The sequence below is a fragment of the Strongylocentrotus purpuratus genome, unplaced genomic scaffold (assembly GCF_000002235.5).
Source record: "Strongylocentrotus purpuratus isolate Spur 01 unplaced genomic scaffold, Spur_5.0 spur5_scaffold_2, whole genome shotgun sequence".
Lineage (NCBI taxonomy): Eukaryota > Metazoa > Echinodermata > Echinoidea > Camarodonta > Strongylocentrotidae > Strongylocentrotus > Strongylocentrotus purpuratus.
In genome coordinates this window covers 35,803,588-35,825,293 of record NW_022145605.1, presented here as the reverse complement: position 1 = coordinate 35,825,293, position 21,706 = coordinate 35,803,588, and the positions used below count along the sequence as shown (strand labels likewise).

Here is a 21,706-nt window from a genome sequence, read left to right as displayed (position 1 = left end):
TAGAAAGGAAATCATGAACTGCAAGGAACTTCAAAATAGTACCCCAGCTACATGTATAGCCTCATTGATATCAGTGGAACCTGACCACCACTCTGTGGTGTGGATGTAATGGCTCTGAAGTGTCGCACATTTATTTTTGCTTTTTAAACTCCAAAATCAGTCAAATAAAATATACACGATGACAGTTTTTTTTAATTGTTATAATAAAAATTGATGTAAACATTCATTAAGCCTGTCAAGGAAACTAAAGCTCATTCTAAATATAAAGAGGAACATTATGAATTTCCAGTATTTTGTCTTGTCTACCTTCTTCATTAGATCAATGGTATGGAATGTTCTTCATGTGTCAATAACATTGAGAGTCTAACAAAAGCACTGGAAGGAGTTAAAGATGCTTCTGTTGCCTTGACGACCTGTAAAGGTGTCTTCCGCTATGATCCAGGGAGCATTGGACCAAGAACCATCATGGATTCCATTGAGGTACGTACAAAATAACAAATTGAAATTGAAAAATTCTTAGGGTAATAAAACAAACATCTGTAGGATCTAATTTTAGCGTAAAACTTAAATGTATATATACATGTATGCAGAAACTGTTATGCTGCCCATTTTCAATTCTTTAAACTTCGTAAAAATTTAACCGAAGTTTGTAATTTTAGAGCAGCTCTTTATTTTTCTTCCCAGCTTTGTGTAGTAACTCATGATAATATCGATCAAATTCACCCTCCTATGTCCTTAAACACAAAAATTGTGAAGCCTATCACCTGGATGATACATGCATTTTTTGTTTGCATATAAAAACAGAACCCTCCAAATCTTTCACAATAATTTGCATTAAAAGCAGTTTAAAAAAAAAGCCAATCCAAATGCTTGGCTCCTGAAAGTTAATGTATAATTCATGTATTAAATGACGTTTAGATACGCAGTTCTAAACCCCAGCAGTCTTTTTATGATGACTTAAAGTGGATGAATACACTTCATATTTCTGTGTCGTTATCACAGAGCTATTAAAGGGATTGGGTATCTTTACCTCATATTCTATACAAAATCCTGGATTAGGCTCATGTTGCAATCGTAATTATAAACCTTTAGGCCAGTCAGGAGTCCCATTACTTTTACAAGCCGATCGCCTGTCTGATTATCAAGATATTTATGATTGGAATTAAGAATGTCAAAAACTGTTTGCCAAACAGTTTTGAACAACGCTACAGTCTACTAGGGAAAATGAGTATGGTAAAACGGGTCACTCAAGGATTTAAACTTTTTTGAAGCACTTCATGATCATTTTGAAGCGCAATTTAACACGTAGGGCCATTATGTATCTCAGATTTGTAAAACTGAAAACATTGTTTAAAAAATGCCTTTAAAGCAAATACACATGTACCTACATTGTATGTTGCGCTCAATTGACGAAGGGACAAAGAAGAATGGAGATTTTTATCGTAATACTGGCTTCTTGGGATAAGTTAGCGGTAATATGATTTCAATGTGTTTCCTTTCTCATTTTGATCTCTTTTAGGATGCTGGCTTTGATTGTGAAATCAGTACAGAAGAGAACCAGATCAACTTGGCAAATCAACACATGAAAACTATCAAGAAGTAAGTCATCCAACCATCAATCGCACATTTATTCTCGTATGAAATACAGAGACTTAATCCTTTCAGCCTATTTCAGGTTGTTTTGGGGAATTCATTTCTTCATATATTTATTGTAGTTAAAAGATACAGAACTTTACATCTTGCACTCTTCAGCGTATATTGCTAGAATGAACAGAAAGCTTAAATTGGATGTTTAATTATTTTCAAGTCTTTGAAAACATTCTAAGAAACCATATTTTACATAACACAATGAAGCAGGACACCATTCTGTGAATGCTCATTACGTCAATCATTTGCATCTCATTTATGCAGGGAAAGATGTATTAATGAAGATTTCTATTTATGTTGTATCATGTATATGTATTTATCATAGTCTTTTGCTGTATAATGAAAAATTTTATGAATGTATTTGTTGCATCGTATACATTAAGTTAAGAAAGTTATTGTGAAAGTCAGTTTATCATACCTACTCCTTGACACATCTCAAGTATCCAAAGGATAACAGATGTGGTATTGCTAACTTGAAGTATATTTCTCTTTTACAATAGACAGATCTTACATGTCCATTCACAAACTTGTTAAGAACCTCTCCTGCAAATAATAAATTCTTTGCCTTTACCAGTCGGAATGCCCTCTAATCTCAAACAACCCTGGATGATACAATATTCTCTCATTATTTTATAACATCCACTTTAATATTTTGCTTAGCTTGAGGGTATTGATAACCTTTGTTTTCTAATCCTACCTAAGGTGGAGGACATCATTCTTCATCTCACTCATCTTTGGTGTGCCAGCCATTACAACGATGCTCTACTTTATGATCTCAAAGAATCACATCATCGTCATTCCTGGACTCTCACTTGAGAATCTTATCCTCTTCATCTGTGCCACCATGGTTCAGGTAAATACAATGAATTCAACATTTAATTTGATTTGTTTGTCTCTAAGACATGTTCACTACTGGATTCTCAATCACGAGGCATTTTCGAGCAGTGTCATAATAACTGTTTTATTTACCAGACAGTGATCTCTGTTTGCATTTGCTATTGTAAATTTGACATTTCGTTGCAGGGATCGTGGCATTTTTTGAATTTTATATATTTTATTGTCAGAGCTGTTTTTCCAGTTTAAATAAGCAACGGGGCCCTGGGGTCAAAAGCATTTACCGTAGCTGTAAGTCCCATTTTCAGTGCTAAAGTCCAGTTCCTGTTGCAAATTTGGAAGCAGCGGCAACTTCCTGTTTCATAAAACGTTAAGTTTATGAACGGCAAGTGGTCATATATACGGTAACATTTACTGCAGCTCCTTGAGGTGTGGTAAGTGTCGTTAATTGGTATTCCAGTATATGCCACTCACTGGTTTTCCATAGACCTGTGTACAAATGTGTTCAAATAATGTATTTTTTTAAATTTCCCATAGGCTGGTGTACAAATTTCATATATTCTGCCATCCTTTCACTAAACTTCACATTATTCAACATCCATGCCATTCAAACCTCAATCTGTAAGAACCTGTTTATGGTTACACAGGGATGAAGAGATTCATGAGATTCTTTGTGATAGAATACAAAAAAGAAATAGGACAATTAATAAATCAGTAGCTTCTTAGTATCAACAATTTGATCTATAGTCATCTTCATCTTCTTCTGTATAAATGTAGCTTGGCCTTAGAAAAATAAGAGAAACTTTGATAAAAATGTATTGTCTCAGAGCCAAATATTCACAATTCCAAATTGTGTCTTGTACCGTAATCAGATATTTGTGTGTGTGCTCCTTTAGTTTCTAGGTGGTCGGTACTTCTACGTCCAAGCCTACAAGGCCCTCAAACATCGCACAGCCAACATGGATGTCCTCATCATGATGGCGACATCGACTGCATACGTCTACTCCCTCATCATTGTCCTCGTCGCCATCGGTCGTCAAGAAGACGGCAGTCCTATGACGTTCTTTGACACTCCTCCCATGCTGCTTGTCTTTGTTTCGCTAGGCAGATGGTTGGAACACATGGCTAAGGTGGGTCTTATATTCATATAGCAAGAAAGGTTCAAGATTTGATGATCTGTTGCTAAATGGTCCTTAAGATTTGTAAACTGAATGAGAAATTGGTAATGCTCAAACTCATGCAGCAAAATTCAGACAAGAAAGCAAACATCCTCTGCACTTGCTCATAATGTAGCATTTGAAGAAAGAAAAAAATGAAAGAGAAATAAAAATGAAAACAAAAATTATAATAGATTTGACTCTAATTAGCTTGTAATTGTTGAGTGAATTCGTGATTTGAATGGTTAGCCCGAGAAAAGAGGGTCATAAACAATAGTTTTTTGATTGGTGTTATGTTTTATAATATTGCTATATCGAAAAACGCTTTTATATTATTTAACTGTAGCTTCTGTAACAGAAGATTTTCTTCTTACCATAATACTTTGGGATGTTGTATATAATAATGACTGTTTATAAGTGCTATCATAGGATAGCACTTGATTTTCTATCACCTTCTTTGTGTGAAATTAAAGTGATGTTACATTCATGTACTGTACTTCAATCGCTGCTCGATCATATTTTCCAGTGACAATAGCTCCTGGCTTTATTTTGTCAAAGATAGAGGGTTAGGGTTGGGATTTCATTTTTGTTGTAGGTAAGGGGTTAAGGATTTAATATGGGTACTGCAGGGTTGAAGGAAAAAATTTGTATAGTGAAACATATTGACCATGGAGCAGTTGTTGCCGGATTGCATCTTATTATCTACCTGTAATCATCTTTTAGGCCAAGACGTCGGATGCCCTGTCCAAGCTCATGTCCCTTCAGCCCGCTGAGGCCATCTTGGTAGAACTAGGTCCAGAGTACCAGGTCCTCAAAGAGCGTCAGATCAGTATAGAACTAGTACAAAGGGGTGATAAACTCAAGGTGGTTCCAGGCTCTAAGCTACCTGTCGATGGGGAGGTGATTTATGGGATATCGTCGGTTGATGAAGCTCTTATTACGGGAGAGTCTATGCCTGTCAGTAAGAAACCAGGTAAACAATTCTCAAATTATTTTGTTAACTAATTGATTAAAAGAGGTTGAATGGACTACTTTTGTAAATTACTGCTGTAGTAATGGGTCAAATTTCTTGGCTACTTCCATGGTCTAAGATGTCTCCTATGCTTCATTTCTGTGACCAACAAACCATTGTTAAAATCAAGATTGATAAAAGATTATAACATAATACATGTTAAAAGAACATCATTGTGCTATTAAATAGAATGGAAAGTAAGCAAGGATTTTGAATGATTATCACAACCTTGCTGTTATTTGCTGTTATACCAGATGATTAAAAGTGTAAATGTTTTTGTAATTGGGTGTGCATAAACAGTGGGAAACAGGATGTCAAGGCTCTTCTTGATTTGATTTGATTTATTCGTCCATAATGTGGAAATATGCTTCCCACCAGCATTACAATAATACGAGAAACAGAGTACAATAATATGAAACATACAAAACAATTAAGCAAACTTTGCTCCCAGTCTTCCATTTTCTTTTAATTTGTATATTAGAAGTTTATAATAGGGTAGCATGATTAAAAGTATGACATATCTAACAGCTGAAGCCTTGGAAGAGGTTTGTCATCTTATTGTAAGACTGATTTGACCTAAATTTATAGGGTTCAAAATGGTTTTCATAACCTTGTGTAATTAGAGTTACATTCAAAAGTGTAAATATTAGTTTTTCCGCTCCACCGTAAAAAGTCATGTGGTGATAAGGAAAAGAAAATAACAAATTTTGTTTCTTTTACTTTAACACATTAAACAACGATATATAACGAAACAAGCAGAATAAAACCAAATTACACAGAATAAGGATTGCAAGACCAAAGGTAAATTGTCTTTTGCAACCGCAGTCATGCTTGAAGCAGTGAGAAATTTGTGCACAATGGCTTCCCATACAATCAGCTGTGTGGACAAATGCATGAGTGCTTGCGTCATCAACACAGCTGATTGTATGGGAAGCCATTATGAGCAATATTTGGCAGCTTCAAGCATGACTTTGGTTGGAGAAGTACTGGTAGTAAATTTTTAAAACAACATTGCCAAACAAAAATCACAATAGAATCAAAACGCCTCACCCAAAATTAATGATCTAGGAGTCGTTTTACTCAGAAAAGAATATTTGTATCCAATAAAAGAAAAGTCAGATGACATTGTGTCTATGATGTCAAGAAGTGATATTGTAAAGTTAAGAACATAACATAACATAACATTAGAACGCGCAGTGCACAAAACGCAGGATTAATTTTACCTAAGATAAAAACCCAGATGGGAAAACAAAGTTTTTCATTTGTCATTGGTCCATTGTGTTGTTTTTGTTCGAAAATGTTGTAACTGAATTTATTTTGTCTCGATTTGGATTGGTTACATCAATATGTTTGTAAATTTTGTATTTATGTTGTAGGGCCTCCCTGGAAAACAGTATTTAACTAGTGATGGAGCCACCCTACTAAAAAAAGACTAATAAATAAATAAATGATGGGTATTTTTTTCTTTTTAGGATCTAAGGTGATTGGTGGATCTATCAATCAAACTGGTGTTTTAATGATGGAGGCTACTCACGTTGGTAAGGATACCGCTCTGGCTCAGATCGTCAAATTAGTTGAGGATGCACAGACTTCTAAGGTAAACCTTTTACTCTCATCTTGGAAAGCCTCCCTTTAATGACAACTGCATTCATTGTTGAATAGCCAGTAATAGAACATTTTTTCTTCAAAATACAAAAAACAGCAATTAAAAAAATAGCCTCGACCCGTTTTTATTTATAAACAGTTGCGATTAGGTTAAAATTGATATATCTACTCTGTAATATAGAGATAAGAGTTTGCATGTTTGTAATTAAATGGAGGACTTTCCGGATCACTTAATGAATAAAGTAGATAGTGGAAAAAAGTTGTATTTTATGTGACCCAAGATTTGTTGGTGAATGTGCTTATTAAGCCATTTCTCTCAATTATTGCGAGAGTCAATTTTGTAAGGGAGAAGGCTAAATGCAAAATTTGCGACTTGATTTTGATGTGGCTTCACAATAATTCAGTTTAATGCTAGATATGCATTCTATTGTTTATTATTATCTCAGAATCCTGGACCTCCAATTTTGTGGATAATGTAAAAATTGTTTTCTGACCAGTCAAAAAAATATATTTTGTTTCTCTTAACACAATAATAGCAAGTTGTTTCTTCAATATTTTTTTAAAATCAGGTTAAGCCATTTAATTTGTGTTCTTAAGAACCCTAGTTTAATTTTGGCTTCGTTTTATTATACCTTTACATGTTAATAACAGTACCAGTATATCATTCACTGACAATCTGTATTTTCTTCTATACATTTCAGGCTCCAATTCAGCAGATTGCAGACAAGATATCCGGGCGCTTTGTTCCAACCATTCTCTTCTTATCCATCATTACGTTGGGTATCTGGTTAACTATTGGATTTGTGGACATTGAAATAGTTCCTATATACTCCCCACCTGCTGAAAATGCTGTAAGCAAACCCTTCTTGTAACGAGAGACCTTAAACCTATTCGTACTAGCCTACTTTCCAAAGATGAATTGTTTTATCTATCCTATTTCATTTCATTTCCAGAAACATATATAGTAGTATAATAATAGGAAGGGATGTTTAAAAATAAAATGAGCTCATGCCCTTTGATCACTGAAAGAAATCAAAATTTTGAAAATGAAAAAAGTTAAATGTACATACAGCAGAGAAAGTAATAATATTTTCTCTGCTAGGCTAAAAAATGATTACTCAAACTTTAGAAGATTTGTTGTTCAATATTACATATATGTTTGTATGCATTTGCCTAGTTGTTAAACTCTACTTGTGCTTGTGCTTCAATGACTTTATTTGGCTTTATTACATCCCAAGAGAATGCTCAACATGCTTAATCATGATCTCTATCTCTCATGCAACCTTCTAGATGGTTACTTCCGGGTCTGTTAAAATCCAATGAAAAAAAATAGTTATTTAAAGACCCTCTGTCTGTTCTGACTGTTTAGGCATCATTTAGGAGGTCTTGTCCATCCATCATTAAGTTTATGACTTTTATGCAAGATTTTCATGATAGTTTGGTCATCTTTGATGCTGTAGTAACAGGTGTAAACACCTGTTATATATTATGCATTTTACCTATAACCCCATCCAATGCCATAGGCCCCACAGATTATTTACTTTGAAAGAGTATCATAATATCACTCTGTCTTTATCTTTAATCATTAATTATCTTCAGACCGAAGACGTGATTCATCAAGAAAGAATGGAAACCATCTTTTCTTTTGCCTTTGAGCTTGCCATTGCCGTCATGGCTATTGCCTGCCCCTGCGCCCTAGGTTTGGCAACCCCCACTGCAGTGATGGTAGGCACCGGGATTGGGGCGAGAAACGGCATCTTGATCAAAGGGGGTGAACCCCTGGAAATGGCCCACAAGGTAAGAAAGTATTGTTTTCTTGTTGTGTTTACTTCCGGATGGGAGATCACATTTGTATGCCTCCGCCACCGAAAGGTGTTACGTTTTCGGGTCGTCCGTTTGTCCGTCCATCCCGTTACCCTGATAACTTGAAAACCATTCAATAGATTTTTCTTTTAATTCGGAGGGAGTATGTATGAGCATGCATGGATGAAGTGACTACATTTTGGGTGGAAAAGGTCAAAGGTCACAGGGTTGTACAAGTTTTTTTAAATACCAGGAATTATCGTTACCACGATAACTTGAAAAGAATTGAAGCAATACAAATCAAACTCGGATAAATTATGTATGAGCATGAAAGTATGAAGTGAGTAGATTTTGGGTGGAAGAGGTCAAAGGTCAAAGATTGCAGTGTCATAAAATTATTTAAAAAAAAAAAAAGTATCTTGTAACTAGTGCTGTAGCCCGGAAGGCTTACCGGGTTCCAACCCGCCGGGTTGAGCATTTCGAGCCGCCGGGTTGAGCATTTCGGGCCGGACCAGTTCCGGGCCGAACTGTAGCTAGAATTAGATCAACTCGGTAACAAAACCCGGCAGTAAAAAAGAGTTTTTAAATAGCTCATTATTCGTTATCTACTTATCTTTCATCACGATAAAAAACTGTCAAAAGTAACTGGAAAGAAACACAGCATGATGGCTCGATCTAAAAAATATGCAAATGTCGGCTAAGACCATGTGCCTTACATGTGATCATTGTTTTTAATTGGCAGACAAACGGACCAATCATAGTAGAGCATGTTGTATGGGCACTCTGACAGGGAAATGAGCTATTTTTTAGGATGCCTACATACATGTAGCTAGCCTTATGCTTCAACTTTTTAGGGAGTGGATTAAGGGTGATAATTTATGCTGACCTGGGACTTATATGTCTAGACTCACAGACAGCATGATAAACAAAATGAAGCGATGTGCCCTCTATTCAGGACAAGGTCGGTAGGTCACACAAGATGTGTTTGTAGCTTTCAAATAGAATCTTGTCAATATTATTTCAGTCCAACTCTCACTGGGTTACCAGACCTTTCCGGGTCCCATTAAGAAATTTAGAAAATTGCCGGGTCGGGCCGGGTCCGGGTTTTGGGTTCCGAGCTACAGCACTACTTGTAACCATGATACTTGAAAAGCAATGAGGCATTTCAAACCCATCTTGGGTGAAGTATGAATGAGCACTGATGAATTGATTTGATTTTCAGTCTAAGAGGTCAAAGGTCCCAGGTCATAAAAGTGTTCAAATTTCCAGAAAATATGTTGTGATAATTTAACAGAAATCAAACTGTTGTCGACCAAACTGACAGAGCTATATGTTTAAGTCGGTCTTCAACTTGAAAAAGGTATATATTTTTTTTAATGCAGCCTGTGTGTGGGAAAAGTGAATGACCTTAAATTTTCTTTTGTTTCTACCTTCTTTTAACAGGTGAAGACAGTTGTGTTTGATAAGACAGGGACTGTGACCTATGGTAAACCAAGGGTCATGAGGACTAAGCTCTTCTCTGCTGGATTGGACAGTATGACAGAGGAAGAATTCCTTGCTATCTGTGGGACAGCAGAGTCTGGTAGTGAACATCCTCTGGGTACGGCTGTTCTTAAGCATGCCAAGGAGGTACTTAACCTATGTCTTTCTTGTTAATTGTGATAATAATAACAATAATTACATTTATAGGGCGCTTAATACAGGCGTTTCTAAGCGCACATGTGGTATTGACTAACTTAGTATAATTATTCAACATGTTCAATAGCTTAAAAGCAACAAAATAAAATTAAATATTACTAATATAATACAATTCAGTTGAATGGAATTAACTACTTGTGTGCGCCTCCAGTATACTATAACTGATTAAAACTGTAGTCAACACAATTTTCAGTAATCCATAAGTCAATATTTGAGATGAAGAGACCTAAAATTACCCAAATGCTTTAGGTTGAATAAAGATAAAAGTTGGTCCTGTGTAAAAATACTACACCGAGATGTCTGACATTGATTGAAAGATCCAATATAGGTGTAAGAGGTGCAGATGGGGATACGATGGGGTACAAGCTTAGCTTCTAAAGGGGTCCTAAAACCGTTCAGTTTATGATGTAATCAAGTTAGAATATGCTGATTGATGTACTATTACCAGTCTCTTTTTTTATGTAACAGATTATATCATGCTTTGTATGGTTTTGAATAAAATGAACTGAACTGAACTGAACTGAACGAAGGGGAGGATGGAAAAGGGGAGGGGGCAGCTGGAAATACATGTACATATACCCATATTCAAACATGCATCACCTCCAGGAAAATTGTGCCATGTTATTAAAAGGGGAAGTCCATCCTGATATTAAGTTTGAGTTAATAGAAGCAGAAAAATGAGAGAAGCAGGTCAGTGAACATTGAGCAAAAACCCAATAAGAAAGTTATGAATTTTTGAAGATGCGATTAATCAAACACAAATTGTTGACGTAAAAGGTCAATAGACAATAGACTTAAAAGATTGTATCTGATTTATACACCTCTATATGAACCGAACACTCACATACCCAAGTATATGAGAAAATTGACACCTTCAGTGCAGTCAGAGAAAATAAAATAAAATTGATTGTTTTTTTGTGGACAGATGTTAAGCGCCGAACAGGTTGGGAGGTGCTCAGACTTCAATGCCGAGCCTGGCTACGGACTCCGCTGCACTGTCAGTCATGTGGGAGCCATGCTTGACAATTTTCCCACAATGCAATTGCTTGCCAATGAGAGCGAGAAACAGGAGAAATGCGGAGGTGAGATTGTTGACCTTGCCCTCGATCTGATGTAATTGTGATTTTATAATAATTTTGTAATCCTTCAAATAGGCCTATTAAAGCCTATCAATGTTTTACATAAATAATCAAGTCAATGAAATAGTTTTCTATATGATTACCCCAGCTTCATCTCCATCAAACAGGCTCAACACACACTTTCATTTCAAGAACAATATGGGTAGCCACCTAATTCACTTTTCTTATACCGGTATGTAGCATATCGGTATGTAGATTAATGTCTTGCCATAGTGAACTGACAAGGAGTACAACCCTATACCCTGTGATACACAGTCTTGGGATCTATGCAGTAGACCATAACATGACAGGTTTATTGATTCTAAGCTCTGTATACATTTTATTCTGTAAATAATTTTCCTTCAAATATGCAAATTTTAATGCTGTTGAATAGGTAGATTGATGACAACGTCTTAGATTTGAAAGTTACACTGATCATAACGTCAATCATCTTATTTTCAGTATGGCTAATGCTTTTTTTTGGTTGAATAATTTCAGAAATTAAGAAAGCTGTGGATCAGAAGAATGAATTCACAGTACTAATTGGAAACAGGGAATGGATGAAAAAGAATGACCTGACGGTCACAGCTGATATGAACGAGGCATTGGGTCATAACGAAGCACAGGGGCAAACAGCTGTATTAGTTGCAGTGGATGGTAAGAGTTGTTACTCTCAGTTTTTTGTGGTGGGGATAGTAGAGGTGGTGGTGGTGGTGGTGGTGATGATGCTGATGATGATTTGAGTGATAATGACGGTTAAGATGAGCATGATGGTGAGGGTGGTGATGATGGTGGTAATAGTGTTAATGGTGGTAGTGGTAGTGGTGGTGGTGGGGGATGATGGTGGTATGTGGTGGTGGTTGTTGTGGCAGTCGGGGTGTTACGATGGTGATGATGATAATAGTGAAGGTGATGGTGATCAAATTAGTGATGGAATTACCTCCTTTTAGATGTTTACCTATATTTAATAGTTTGGTTTTTATAACTGGGTTGAAAAAGAGGTAGTGTTTCAGTTGGTGAGGCATATATGAAGGTGAAGTCATTAGTGAAAGCCTGCCTGCTACCTACAGCATTTGAAACAACATCAATTAAACAAAATATATAAAATGTTCTTTACTATATCTTGGGGATCATGTATAATTATTTCTTTGTTTACAATTTCTTTCTATACCGAAAAATTCAATTCCATCACAATGATCTATAAAATTGTACAGTTTGTTTTGAAGGTCATTTTGAATGAACACCACCCCCATGACCATTTTCCCTGCCAACACGAATGAATCTACATGTTTACCCATTTAAAATGATGATTGATAATTGAGTTTACCCACATTTCTGATATTCAGATAACAGAAAATGGGTCAGCCAAACTGTTCAGTTAAAGGTACTAGGTCCCACTTGCAGCCAACATCAAATTCTGTAGAATTTTGCAGGAATTATGAATTATGTCACGTATGTCCTATCTCTGAAATGTAAACGTTAGCATTGTCCTAGTATTCAAACTGTGCAAGGAAATCTGTTTACTTTCTAGACTTCACCATCAGACACTATTGAGTGACTGACTGACTTTTTTTTTCTTTGGTAATAACATACATAAAATGAGCTGTAAAGAGTACATGAGTATTTATTTACATCTATAACCCACTTCTTGTAATAGCCAAAATTAAACTGATTGAATCTTGCAGCAAACTTCTAGCATTTAAGTATATACTTCTTGTATTTTTATGTAGATCAAATAGTGGGAATGATCGCCATTGCTGATACAGTGAAACCAGAAGCCAAACAAGCCATTCAAACATTGAAGGATCTAGGTCTCGATGTAGTACTACTCACAGGTGATAACAGGGTTACCGCTAATGCTATTGCTAAACAGGTAAGCTCTTTCTAATGGATAAAAAAAAAATTGTAGCGATAAGTTTCCTCCTTTTTGTCTTCGTCTTCCGTTTATCGTATCCTTCTCCTTCTTGTTCTTCTCTTCTTTTTATTCTCTCTTTCTTCTTCTTCTCTTCTTACTTTTTCTTGTTTTTCTTGTTTTTCTTGTTTTTCCTTTTTCTTCTTCTTCATTTTGTCTTTATTTTTCCTTTGTTTTGTTCTTCTTCTTAATCTTGTTTTTTTTCTTGTTTTCTTCTTCTTTTTTCTTTATCATCTTCTTCTTCCTTTTCTTCTCCTTATTCTTCGTCTTTTGCTTTGTGTTGTTCTTTTCTTTTCTTTTCATCAACATTACTATTATTATTATTTTTTGTTTTTTTGTTTTAACTATTATTAATACTATTTGTTATAATAATGACGCCTGCAATGAATACAACCTACAAAGATAGATGTTTTTTTCTCCTCTTCCCTTCCTCAACCCCCCCCCCCTCAACCCTCCCACAACCCACCCTCAACCCACCCTCAACCCACCCTCAACCCTCCCTCAACCCACCCTCAACCCACTCTCAACCCTCCCTCAACCCACCCTCAACCCACCCTCAACCCTCCCTCAACCCTCCCTCAACCCACCCTCAACCCTCCCTCAACCCACCCTCAACCCTCCCTCAACCCACCCTCAACCCTCCCTCAACCCACTCTCAACCCTCCCTCAACCCACCCTCAACCCACCCTCAACCCTCCCTCAACCCTCCCTCAACCCACCCTCAACCCTCCCTCAACCCACTCTCAACCCTCCCTCAACCCACCCTCAACCCTCCCTCAACCCTCCCTCAACCCTCCCTCAACCCACCCTCAACCCTCCCTCAACCCTCCCTCAACCCTCCCTCAACCCTCCCTCAACCCTCCCTCAACCCACCCTCAACCCACTCTCAACCCTCCCTCAACCCTCCCTCAACCCTCCCTCAACCCTCCCTCAACCCTCCCTCAACCCTCCCTCAACCCACCCTCAACCCACCCTCAACCCACCCTCAACCCTCCCTCAACCCACCCTCAACCCTCCCTCAACCCTCAACCCTCCCTCAACCCACCCTCAACCCACCCTCAACCCTCCCTCAACCCTCCCTCAACCCACCCTCAACCCTCCCTCAACCCTCCCTCAACCCTCCCTCAACCCTCCCTCAACCCACCCTCAACCCTCCCTCAACCCACCCTCAACCCTCCCTCAACCCTCAACCCTCCCTCAACCCACCCTCAACCCACTCTCAACCCTCCCTCAACCCTCCCTCAACCCACCCTCAACCCTCCCTCAACCCTCCCTCAACCCTCCCTCAACCTACCCTCAACCCACCCTCAACCCTCCCTCAACCCACCCTCAACCCTCCCTCAACCCACCCTCAACCCTCCCTCAACCCACTCTCAACCCTCCCTCAACCCACCCTCAACCCACCCTCAACCCTCCCTCAACCTACCCTCAACCCTCCCTCAACCCTCCCTCAACCCACCCTCAACCCTCGCTCAACCCACCCTCAACCCACCCTCAACCCTCCCTCAACCCTCGCTCAACCCTCCCTCAACCCTCCCTCAACCCTCCCTCAACCCTCCCTCAACCCTCCCTCAACCCTCCCTCAACCCTCCCTCAACCCTCAACCCTCCCTCAACCCTCCCTCAACCCTCCCTCAACCCTCCCTCAACCCTCCCTCAACCCTCCCTCAACCCTCCCTCAACCCTCCCTCAACCCTCAACCCTCCCTCAACCCTCCCTCAACCCTCAACCCTCCCTCAACCCACCCTCAACCCTCCCTCAACCCACCCTCAACCCACCCTCAACCCTCCCTCAACCCACCCTCAACCCTCCCTCAACCCTCCCTCAACCCACTCTCAACCCACCCTCAACCCTCCCTCAACCCTCCCTCAACCCTCCCTCAACCCTCCCTCAACCCTCCCTCAACCCTCCCTCAACCCTCCCTCAACCCTCCCTCAACCCTCCCTCAACCCACCCTCAACCCTCCCTCAACCCACCCTCAACCCTCCCTCAACCCTCCCTCAACCCTCCCTCAACCCACCCTCAACCCTCCCTCAACCCTCCCTCAACCCTCCCTCAACCCTCCCTCAACCCTCCCTCAACCCTCCCTCAACCCTCCCTCAACCCACCCTCAACCCTCCCTCAACCCACCCTCAACCCTCCCTCAACCCTCCCTCAACCCTCCCTCAACCCTCCCTCAACCCACCCTCAACCCTCCCTCAACCCTCCCTCAACCCTCCCTCAACCCTCAACCCTCCCTCAACCCTCCCTCAACCCTCAACCCTCCCTCAACCCACCCTCAACCCTCCCTCAACCCACCCTCAACCCTCCCTCAACCCTCCCTCAACCCACTCTACTACACACAGCCCAGTATCATGTCAACAAACTAAAGAACCTTTTTCTTGGGTCAAGGTCTAAACCATGAAGGGCAGGGCAATCAAGGGGGTGTGAGGTTTGAGATATAGATAACAATAGCAATCAACACTTTACATCTAGTCTACAATCACTTCCCCGTAGCCGTAGCAGGCTACACCAGCATCTGTGAGCCTAGTCACAAACTGAACGCCATCTGGCCTCTGTCTCCAGACAGTAAGGCGTGTGTTTAACCAAGGCAAAGAACACCTGTTTTGTTTGCGTAACGTCATTGTCATGCAAATTAGAGCTGTATCAACAAGCAATTTGTATCATCTGACTTGATCAAATTAAATTAATTACAATGGTGAATATTGAAACAAGTGTTTCAATGTCAATGCAATTTCTATGCAGCAGTGTGTTGGGGAAGGGTGAATGGTTATATGTTTACATGTACATAAATATAAAAAGCCATGGAGACACTACACAAATTATCAAATTTGGTAATTGTGATGTACCGTAGTCAAAGTTATAACATTGAATCTGGGATATGATCAAACTTCACTCTGCAAAAAAAAGGGGGGAAAATGTGGACTCTATTTATATTTAAGATTTTCAACATTGGTGAACATTTCTGAAAGAAAAACAAAAGAGGCATCTGGCAATTTCAAATGTTGATGAGTACAGGAGGTATCCAATGACTTATCCACGATTTCAGTATCCACTTTCTTTTTTTCGCTACACGTATTTAAATAAGATATGATTACACATGACATAAAAATATGATGCATCCATAAAAGCAATAAGGCTTGACGACTGAATGCCCCACCCACACTAATAATGATATCGGTCACAAGTAAAGATCAATGGATTGCAATGTAATATGAAAGATGACATTGTAAACATGGTGGCTCGACTATAGCCAAGTTAATTATGTGATACTTTGTATTAAGCACAATCGAGTATATTTATATAGTAGCTGCACTATTTGAATATATGACATATTATTATTATCATTATTGTTGCTGTTGTTGTTATTATCATTACTATTCTTATTTTATTATTATTATTATGTTTATTGTATAGTCTATTAAATGGATTATTATAAATGTCTCATGGCAGGTTGGAATATCTCAAGTCTTTGCTGAGGTCCTCCCTCATAACAAGGTGGAAAAGATCACTGAACTACAGGCCAAGGGTCAGCGTGTTGCTATGGTAGGAGATGGGGTCAACGATAGCCCCGCCCTAGTGAAGGCTGATGTGGGTATTGCCATCGGAACAGGGACGGATGTTGCTGTAGAGGCAGGGGACATTGTTCTCATCAAGGTGGGCCATTGATCGTCTACGCTTCTCTTTTGTTTTTCTCTCTGTATTTACGCGTTCTTCCTTTGCCTCTGTCTCTCCATTTGTCATTGTTTATGTAAATTGACAGATACAGTAATTTGAATTTAGGGGGGTGAAAGTGTCTTCTATGCCACACTTTATACAATTGATGGAAATAAACAATAATTAAAGTGTGTTAACTCCTCTCAAACGAATAATATGATAATGATCAAATTGAAAATACATAACTTTTTCAATTCATGTTCTCTACATTTTGAAATGTTCTTTGCGTTATATGGAGAATTACATTAAAATCTGCTTTATTAATCTGACTTTAAATAAACAGTGTCAATGATTATGAAAAGTTTTTCAAATATTGTCATTGATATGTAGATGCTTAATTTCATACATTATGTGTTCTCCTCATTTATTAGTTTGTAATAACTACAGTAAAATGATTGTATATATTTTGTCTCCATTTTGCCTTCAGAGTGACCTGATGGACGTTGCAGGTGCCATTGACCTTTCCAAACACACCGTAAGAAGGATCTACATCAACTTCTTCTTTGCTTGTATCTACAACTCTGTAGGCATCCCTATTGCTGCTGGTAAGATTACCTTCATTTCTACTAGATTCTTTTATGCATACACATTGCAGGCATGAGATTCCTCCTCGGATATATAGATTTTTGTGGTTTTAAGGGATTTAGAGGCAAAAAAGGACCGTATTAATGTTTTCTTGCTGTATTCACGGCATATATGCTCCGGGTAGGTGCAGCGAGAATCAATTGGAGATGTGTATAGCAGACAGAACGGTAGCGCACTGTACGGCGGGCTACTATCAATTTAGGAAATTCATTATACCCATACCTGGCAAAATATTAATAATAATATTAACAACAACTAAATATATTCTTCATCACTCAACTCAAATCTTCACCAATAATTCCCCCTCGTTTGCTAGCTAGCTCCATATTGTTGTAAAAAACAATAATGACTGTATATTTATGCCCATTTATTGTAGAGCCAAACTAACCTTGAGCCATCGGCGCAATCATATCTCAATCACCCTTTAAATGACAGAAAAAACAACACAACAGACAACATACAAATTTAAGGAAAGGGATACCCTGCATAGGAAAATATTCCTACCTAAATGTTTAATAATACTAGAAGTATTACTGATGTGAATACATTTGCAGAACTATGGCTTAAGGTTTTTCAACAAATGAAACTTTGGACCTTAAAACGTTTGGATTCCCCTATTTCATACCCATGCCTAGGAAGTTTTGTACCCCTGCTCCAGCAGCCCAACGAGCCTGTACATTCCAATAGCTGTAATACAAAATCTCTGTGCATGCACAAGTGCACATACATATATAGCGGATTGTGCCAGAAGGGCTTTAGCTCATATAATTTTGTATCGCTTACTCTCAGCAAGTAGACTGGTTAATTGAAATATGAAAGTTCATTTTTTTTTGTCTGTAAAGTGACCAAGAGATAGAGAGAAAGAAAGAAGGGAGCTGGATTGATCAGATAGTAGCATGATAATTGATGAGGGCATTAGAAAAAATAAAAATTGATAGAAAGAGAAATAAAAACGAGGTAGTTAGAGAGATAGAAGGAGGGGGAGATGGATGAAGGAGGGGAAAGGGAGAAAAACAAAATGAGAAACAAAATGACAGGAACATAGATACATACAGAAAGGAGAACATAAATAGTCTGTGAACATTATCAAATCTTTTGATTCAATCAAAAAAAGTTGTGATTAAACACCATCTAAAGGAAAAAGAATTGTAATTATAAAACAAAAGGAGAAAGAAATTATTGCAAGAGGGAGGGAATACGATAGATACAAAAACTGATGTGAAAAATAGACATTTGTCTTCTTTGTATAGGAGATGTTGATATTAATCTGGAATGATGTTTGTGTTCTTCAGGTGTCCTAGCTCCAGTCAACATCTTCTTACGTCCCTGGATGGCATCAGCTGCCATGGCAATGTCTTCTGTTTCCGTGGTTTCCTCCTCTCTCATGCTCAAACTGTAAGTAGCATTATTCCCTTTTCTTAAGATTTTTTCTTGCACAATTAAACTGTTGTGCTTGGTCTTAATCAACTATTATTCTGAATAAAGTTTTAGGAATGAATTTTGTAAAAGTTTCCTTGTTAATTGAATTAATTATATGTCAGTGTGATGGATATAAGGACTGATATTAACCAATCAATGTAGTGTTTTTGTTTTTGTTTTTGTTTAAATATTTCATATGTTATGATATGTGTTATCTAATAATTGTACATGTAATTTTTATATTGCGCACGGACCTACAGAAGAACAGCCTTTGGCTGAAGTTGGTGCCGTGCAAAAATAAAATAACCTGAACTGAACTGATTTTTTTTTTAGATTTTTTTAAATTTTTTTTTTACTTATGATAGATATTTAACCCGAAAATGAATTGGGCATTTAAAACATGGTATTATCAGATCCCTAGAGGATTGCATGTTATGTGTTTCTGAAGAAGAGGATTGTTTTATTTTCTTATTATTCATCCAGCCAAAATAAAAATACCCATTTCAAATTCTCATTTTTATAATGTCAAGAGCAACTATCAATTTCAATTAATGTGATTATTTTGGTTAGTATTCATTTCCTTGCCCCTTTTTTAAAGTGATACCGTTTACAATACAAATGTATGGAATAAATAGAAAGTAAAGAAGAATTGTTTAAATCTTCACCTCTTTCTTCATCTCTTTTTTCATTTGTCAGGTACAAAAAGCCAACTTACAAGAGAGTCCTGGTCGAAAGCAATGGTTCATCTGCTATGGTTTAAGACTCGGGTCAAAACACTAAATACCTCTCCTACTATACATCACCCACCTACTCTATTTACAGATAAACAATCCTGTAGTTGTGTCATATTTCAGCTGAAATCAGAACATTTGTGTCATGAACTTTTAAGACTTGGCCATTGTGCATCAAGAAAGGTCATGATTTCCAGAATTCAGTGATGTGATTCAATTCTTTATGGCATCTAACTACTGCAAGTCTGAACCACTCATACAATTTGGGAAGGTTTTGGTTTTACTTGTCAACTTTCTTTGAATTACATGTATATCTTCAAGACCTCTCTTTCATAAACTCTCACAGATAAATGAATAGGCTAATTCATTCATTGGCGTGTACAAACTTCACATACCTGAATATTGTAGTCCTTTACACTGGATTCAGTGTTTGTATGTAACAATGTGATTTTCAGTTCAGTTGATGATGTTAAGGATAGGGTAGGGAGAGGCGGTGTGAGAGATGTTCATGAAGACAATTGTGCAGTTTGTTGTGAGAGGTTTTAAAAACGGTTTAATTGAAGCAGGAGACAATATTTGAATTTGAATTTGAATTTATTAACAACAACACATCACAATAATGACAGTACATATGAACAATCATACAATGAAAAAAATCATACTGAAACATGTATATATATAACATAAGAGTAATGTCGATTGAACAGTAATGCATATTATTACGTAAATATGTGTATTACTATATTTAGGTGAAGTTGTTAATAGCACAAGTGCTAGTCGAGCCTATAAGAAGTATGTAAGAGATATGAATGCATGTATATAACCAGCAAGCACAATATTTCTACTATGACTTTAGTGCTGAAATTGTAGACATTTTATCTATTTAACAACACAAATATTTACATATGAGCATAACATATTATAAATGTAAAATGCTTCTTTTTCTCTATTTCCATGCATAATTATATTGAAGAAAACAAATTGAACAAAATGAAATAATAAAAACGTGTTGAAATATTTATGCACTATTATGCACCGACAACCCACACAGTACCAGTAGATTTTAATGATTGCAGTTGTATTATTGTTTGTTCTATTTTTATTTCCAAAATGTACACATGTTGTGATGCTTTAATGTTCTTGCCACAATAACTTTTTGGAGATGTAATGACTACATAGTTGATTTAAAATATAACTTTAACAATGGCACAAAATATGCATTTTCACTTTGTAAATATGTCTTCCGTACTTATTGTATTCATTCCATTTTTATTTGCTCAAATGATGTATGTGGCAACTCTGTTGTTAAATATCACTGTAACAAAATTTATTAGCACAAGAGGCTTATATGAGAAGTTGAATCAGCTTAATTTGATAGATTAGATAACTGATAGGAAATGCTAATGCCATGTTTCCAAGAACTTCTTACAGTATAATTGATTGTGTAATATTCATGATTTTTGAGGTGTACTGAAGAGTCATATGTAGAAAAGTGGTAATACAGAAAAACAACTGTACATACAGAGAAGATAGGGAGGGGGAACTGAGATCTTTTATTTGCCTAATCAAAGACAAGAAAGGGAGGGGACAGTACAGAGATCTTTTATTTGCCTATTAAATGAAAGACAAAAATCACAGGAAATGGAATGATTGCTGATGTGTAATTTAAGCAATGAATTAAGTATTTTTGGAATAAAATTATTCTCTATTATCCATGAGACCACATTTGAGATTTAAAAAGAGTGGAGCACATTTTACATTTCTTTCTCCAAAATATTTTCTATATTTTACTGTATTATTTATGGCATATATAAGTTGATATGTAGAGACAGAAATATTTCAAAACCTGCATGGTATTTCAAATTCTTGGTTGGGCAATTTACAAATATATGTTTGATTAAAGGTATTACAAAGTTTTGGGAAATTTAGAAAAAATTACCGGAGCTCCTGGTAAATGGAGATGAATTTCAAATAGCTCCTACGGCCGTACAATGGTAGCTGCGACCATGAAAATATCAGAATATGTAATTGTGGTATATAATTTCCGAACGGGAATAGCTAATCGGTCGATTTTAGTCAAGAAACATTGTTTTATAGCTTAATTAATATCTTGACCTTGAGAGGGAGCTATACAATATAAAGTGTTTATTATTTACAATTTCATAACTTTAGAGTCGATTTCGACCACGACAACGATCAGTGAATATCGTAGGATCGCATATGCTTCCAATATGTTCATTTAAACCAAATTCACGACCCCATACCAAAACTTTGTATTACCTTTAAGCATATGGGTTCCATTTTGATCATGATGAAGTTTGAATGAATCGTGGATAAATAAAATACACATTTCATATGTTGAGAGATGCAAGAGTATTTACTCTGTGTAAGAGTATAGGAGGCCTTCTAGCTCCAAACAGACGATTGTAAAATATATAATTAAATAGATAATGCTGATGGTTATAGAAC

The 21,706-nt window shown here is 37.3% G+C and overlaps 1 protein-coding gene across 4 annotated transcripts in view; it reads left to right on the top strand.

Moving 5' to 3' along the window:
• The window catches only part of LOC592143 (copper-transporting ATPase 2), a 38,436-nt gene extending 18,529 nt beyond the window's left edge, over window positions 1–19,907 (top strand). For all 4 annotated transcript variants that reach the window (XM_030992309.1, XM_030992308.1, XM_030992310.1 and 1 more), the window contains 16 exons: window positions 319–480; window positions 1,520–1,599; window positions 2,350–2,500; window positions 3,378–3,611; window positions 4,362–4,611; window positions 6,123–6,247; window positions 6,957–7,106; window positions 7,855–8,052; window positions 9,502–9,687; window positions 10,682–10,838; window positions 11,373–11,531; window positions 12,605–12,747; window positions 16,239–16,442; window positions 16,930–17,047; window positions 18,380–18,482; window positions 19,203–19,907. In XM_030992309.1, the coding sequence (XP_030848169.1) occupies window positions 319–480; window positions 1,520–1,599; window positions 2,350–2,500; window positions 3,378–3,611; window positions 4,362–4,611; window positions 6,123–6,247; window positions 6,957–7,106; window positions 7,855–8,052; window positions 9,502–9,687; window positions 10,682–10,838; window positions 11,373–11,531; window positions 12,605–12,747; window positions 16,239–16,442; window positions 16,930–17,047; window positions 18,380–18,482; window positions 19,203–19,266 (2,484 nt within the window). In that variant the 3' untranslated portion in view covers window positions 19,267–19,907. The remainder of the gene's footprint in view (window positions 1–318; window positions 481–1,519; window positions 1,600–2,349; window positions 2,501–3,377; window positions 3,612–4,361; window positions 4,612–6,122; window positions 6,248–6,956; window positions 7,107–7,854; window positions 8,053–9,501; window positions 9,688–10,681; window positions 10,839–11,372; window positions 11,532–12,604; window positions 12,748–16,238; window positions 16,443–16,929; window positions 17,048–18,379; window positions 18,483–19,202) is intronic.
• Window positions 19,908–21,706: the final 1,799 nt, after the last annotated feature.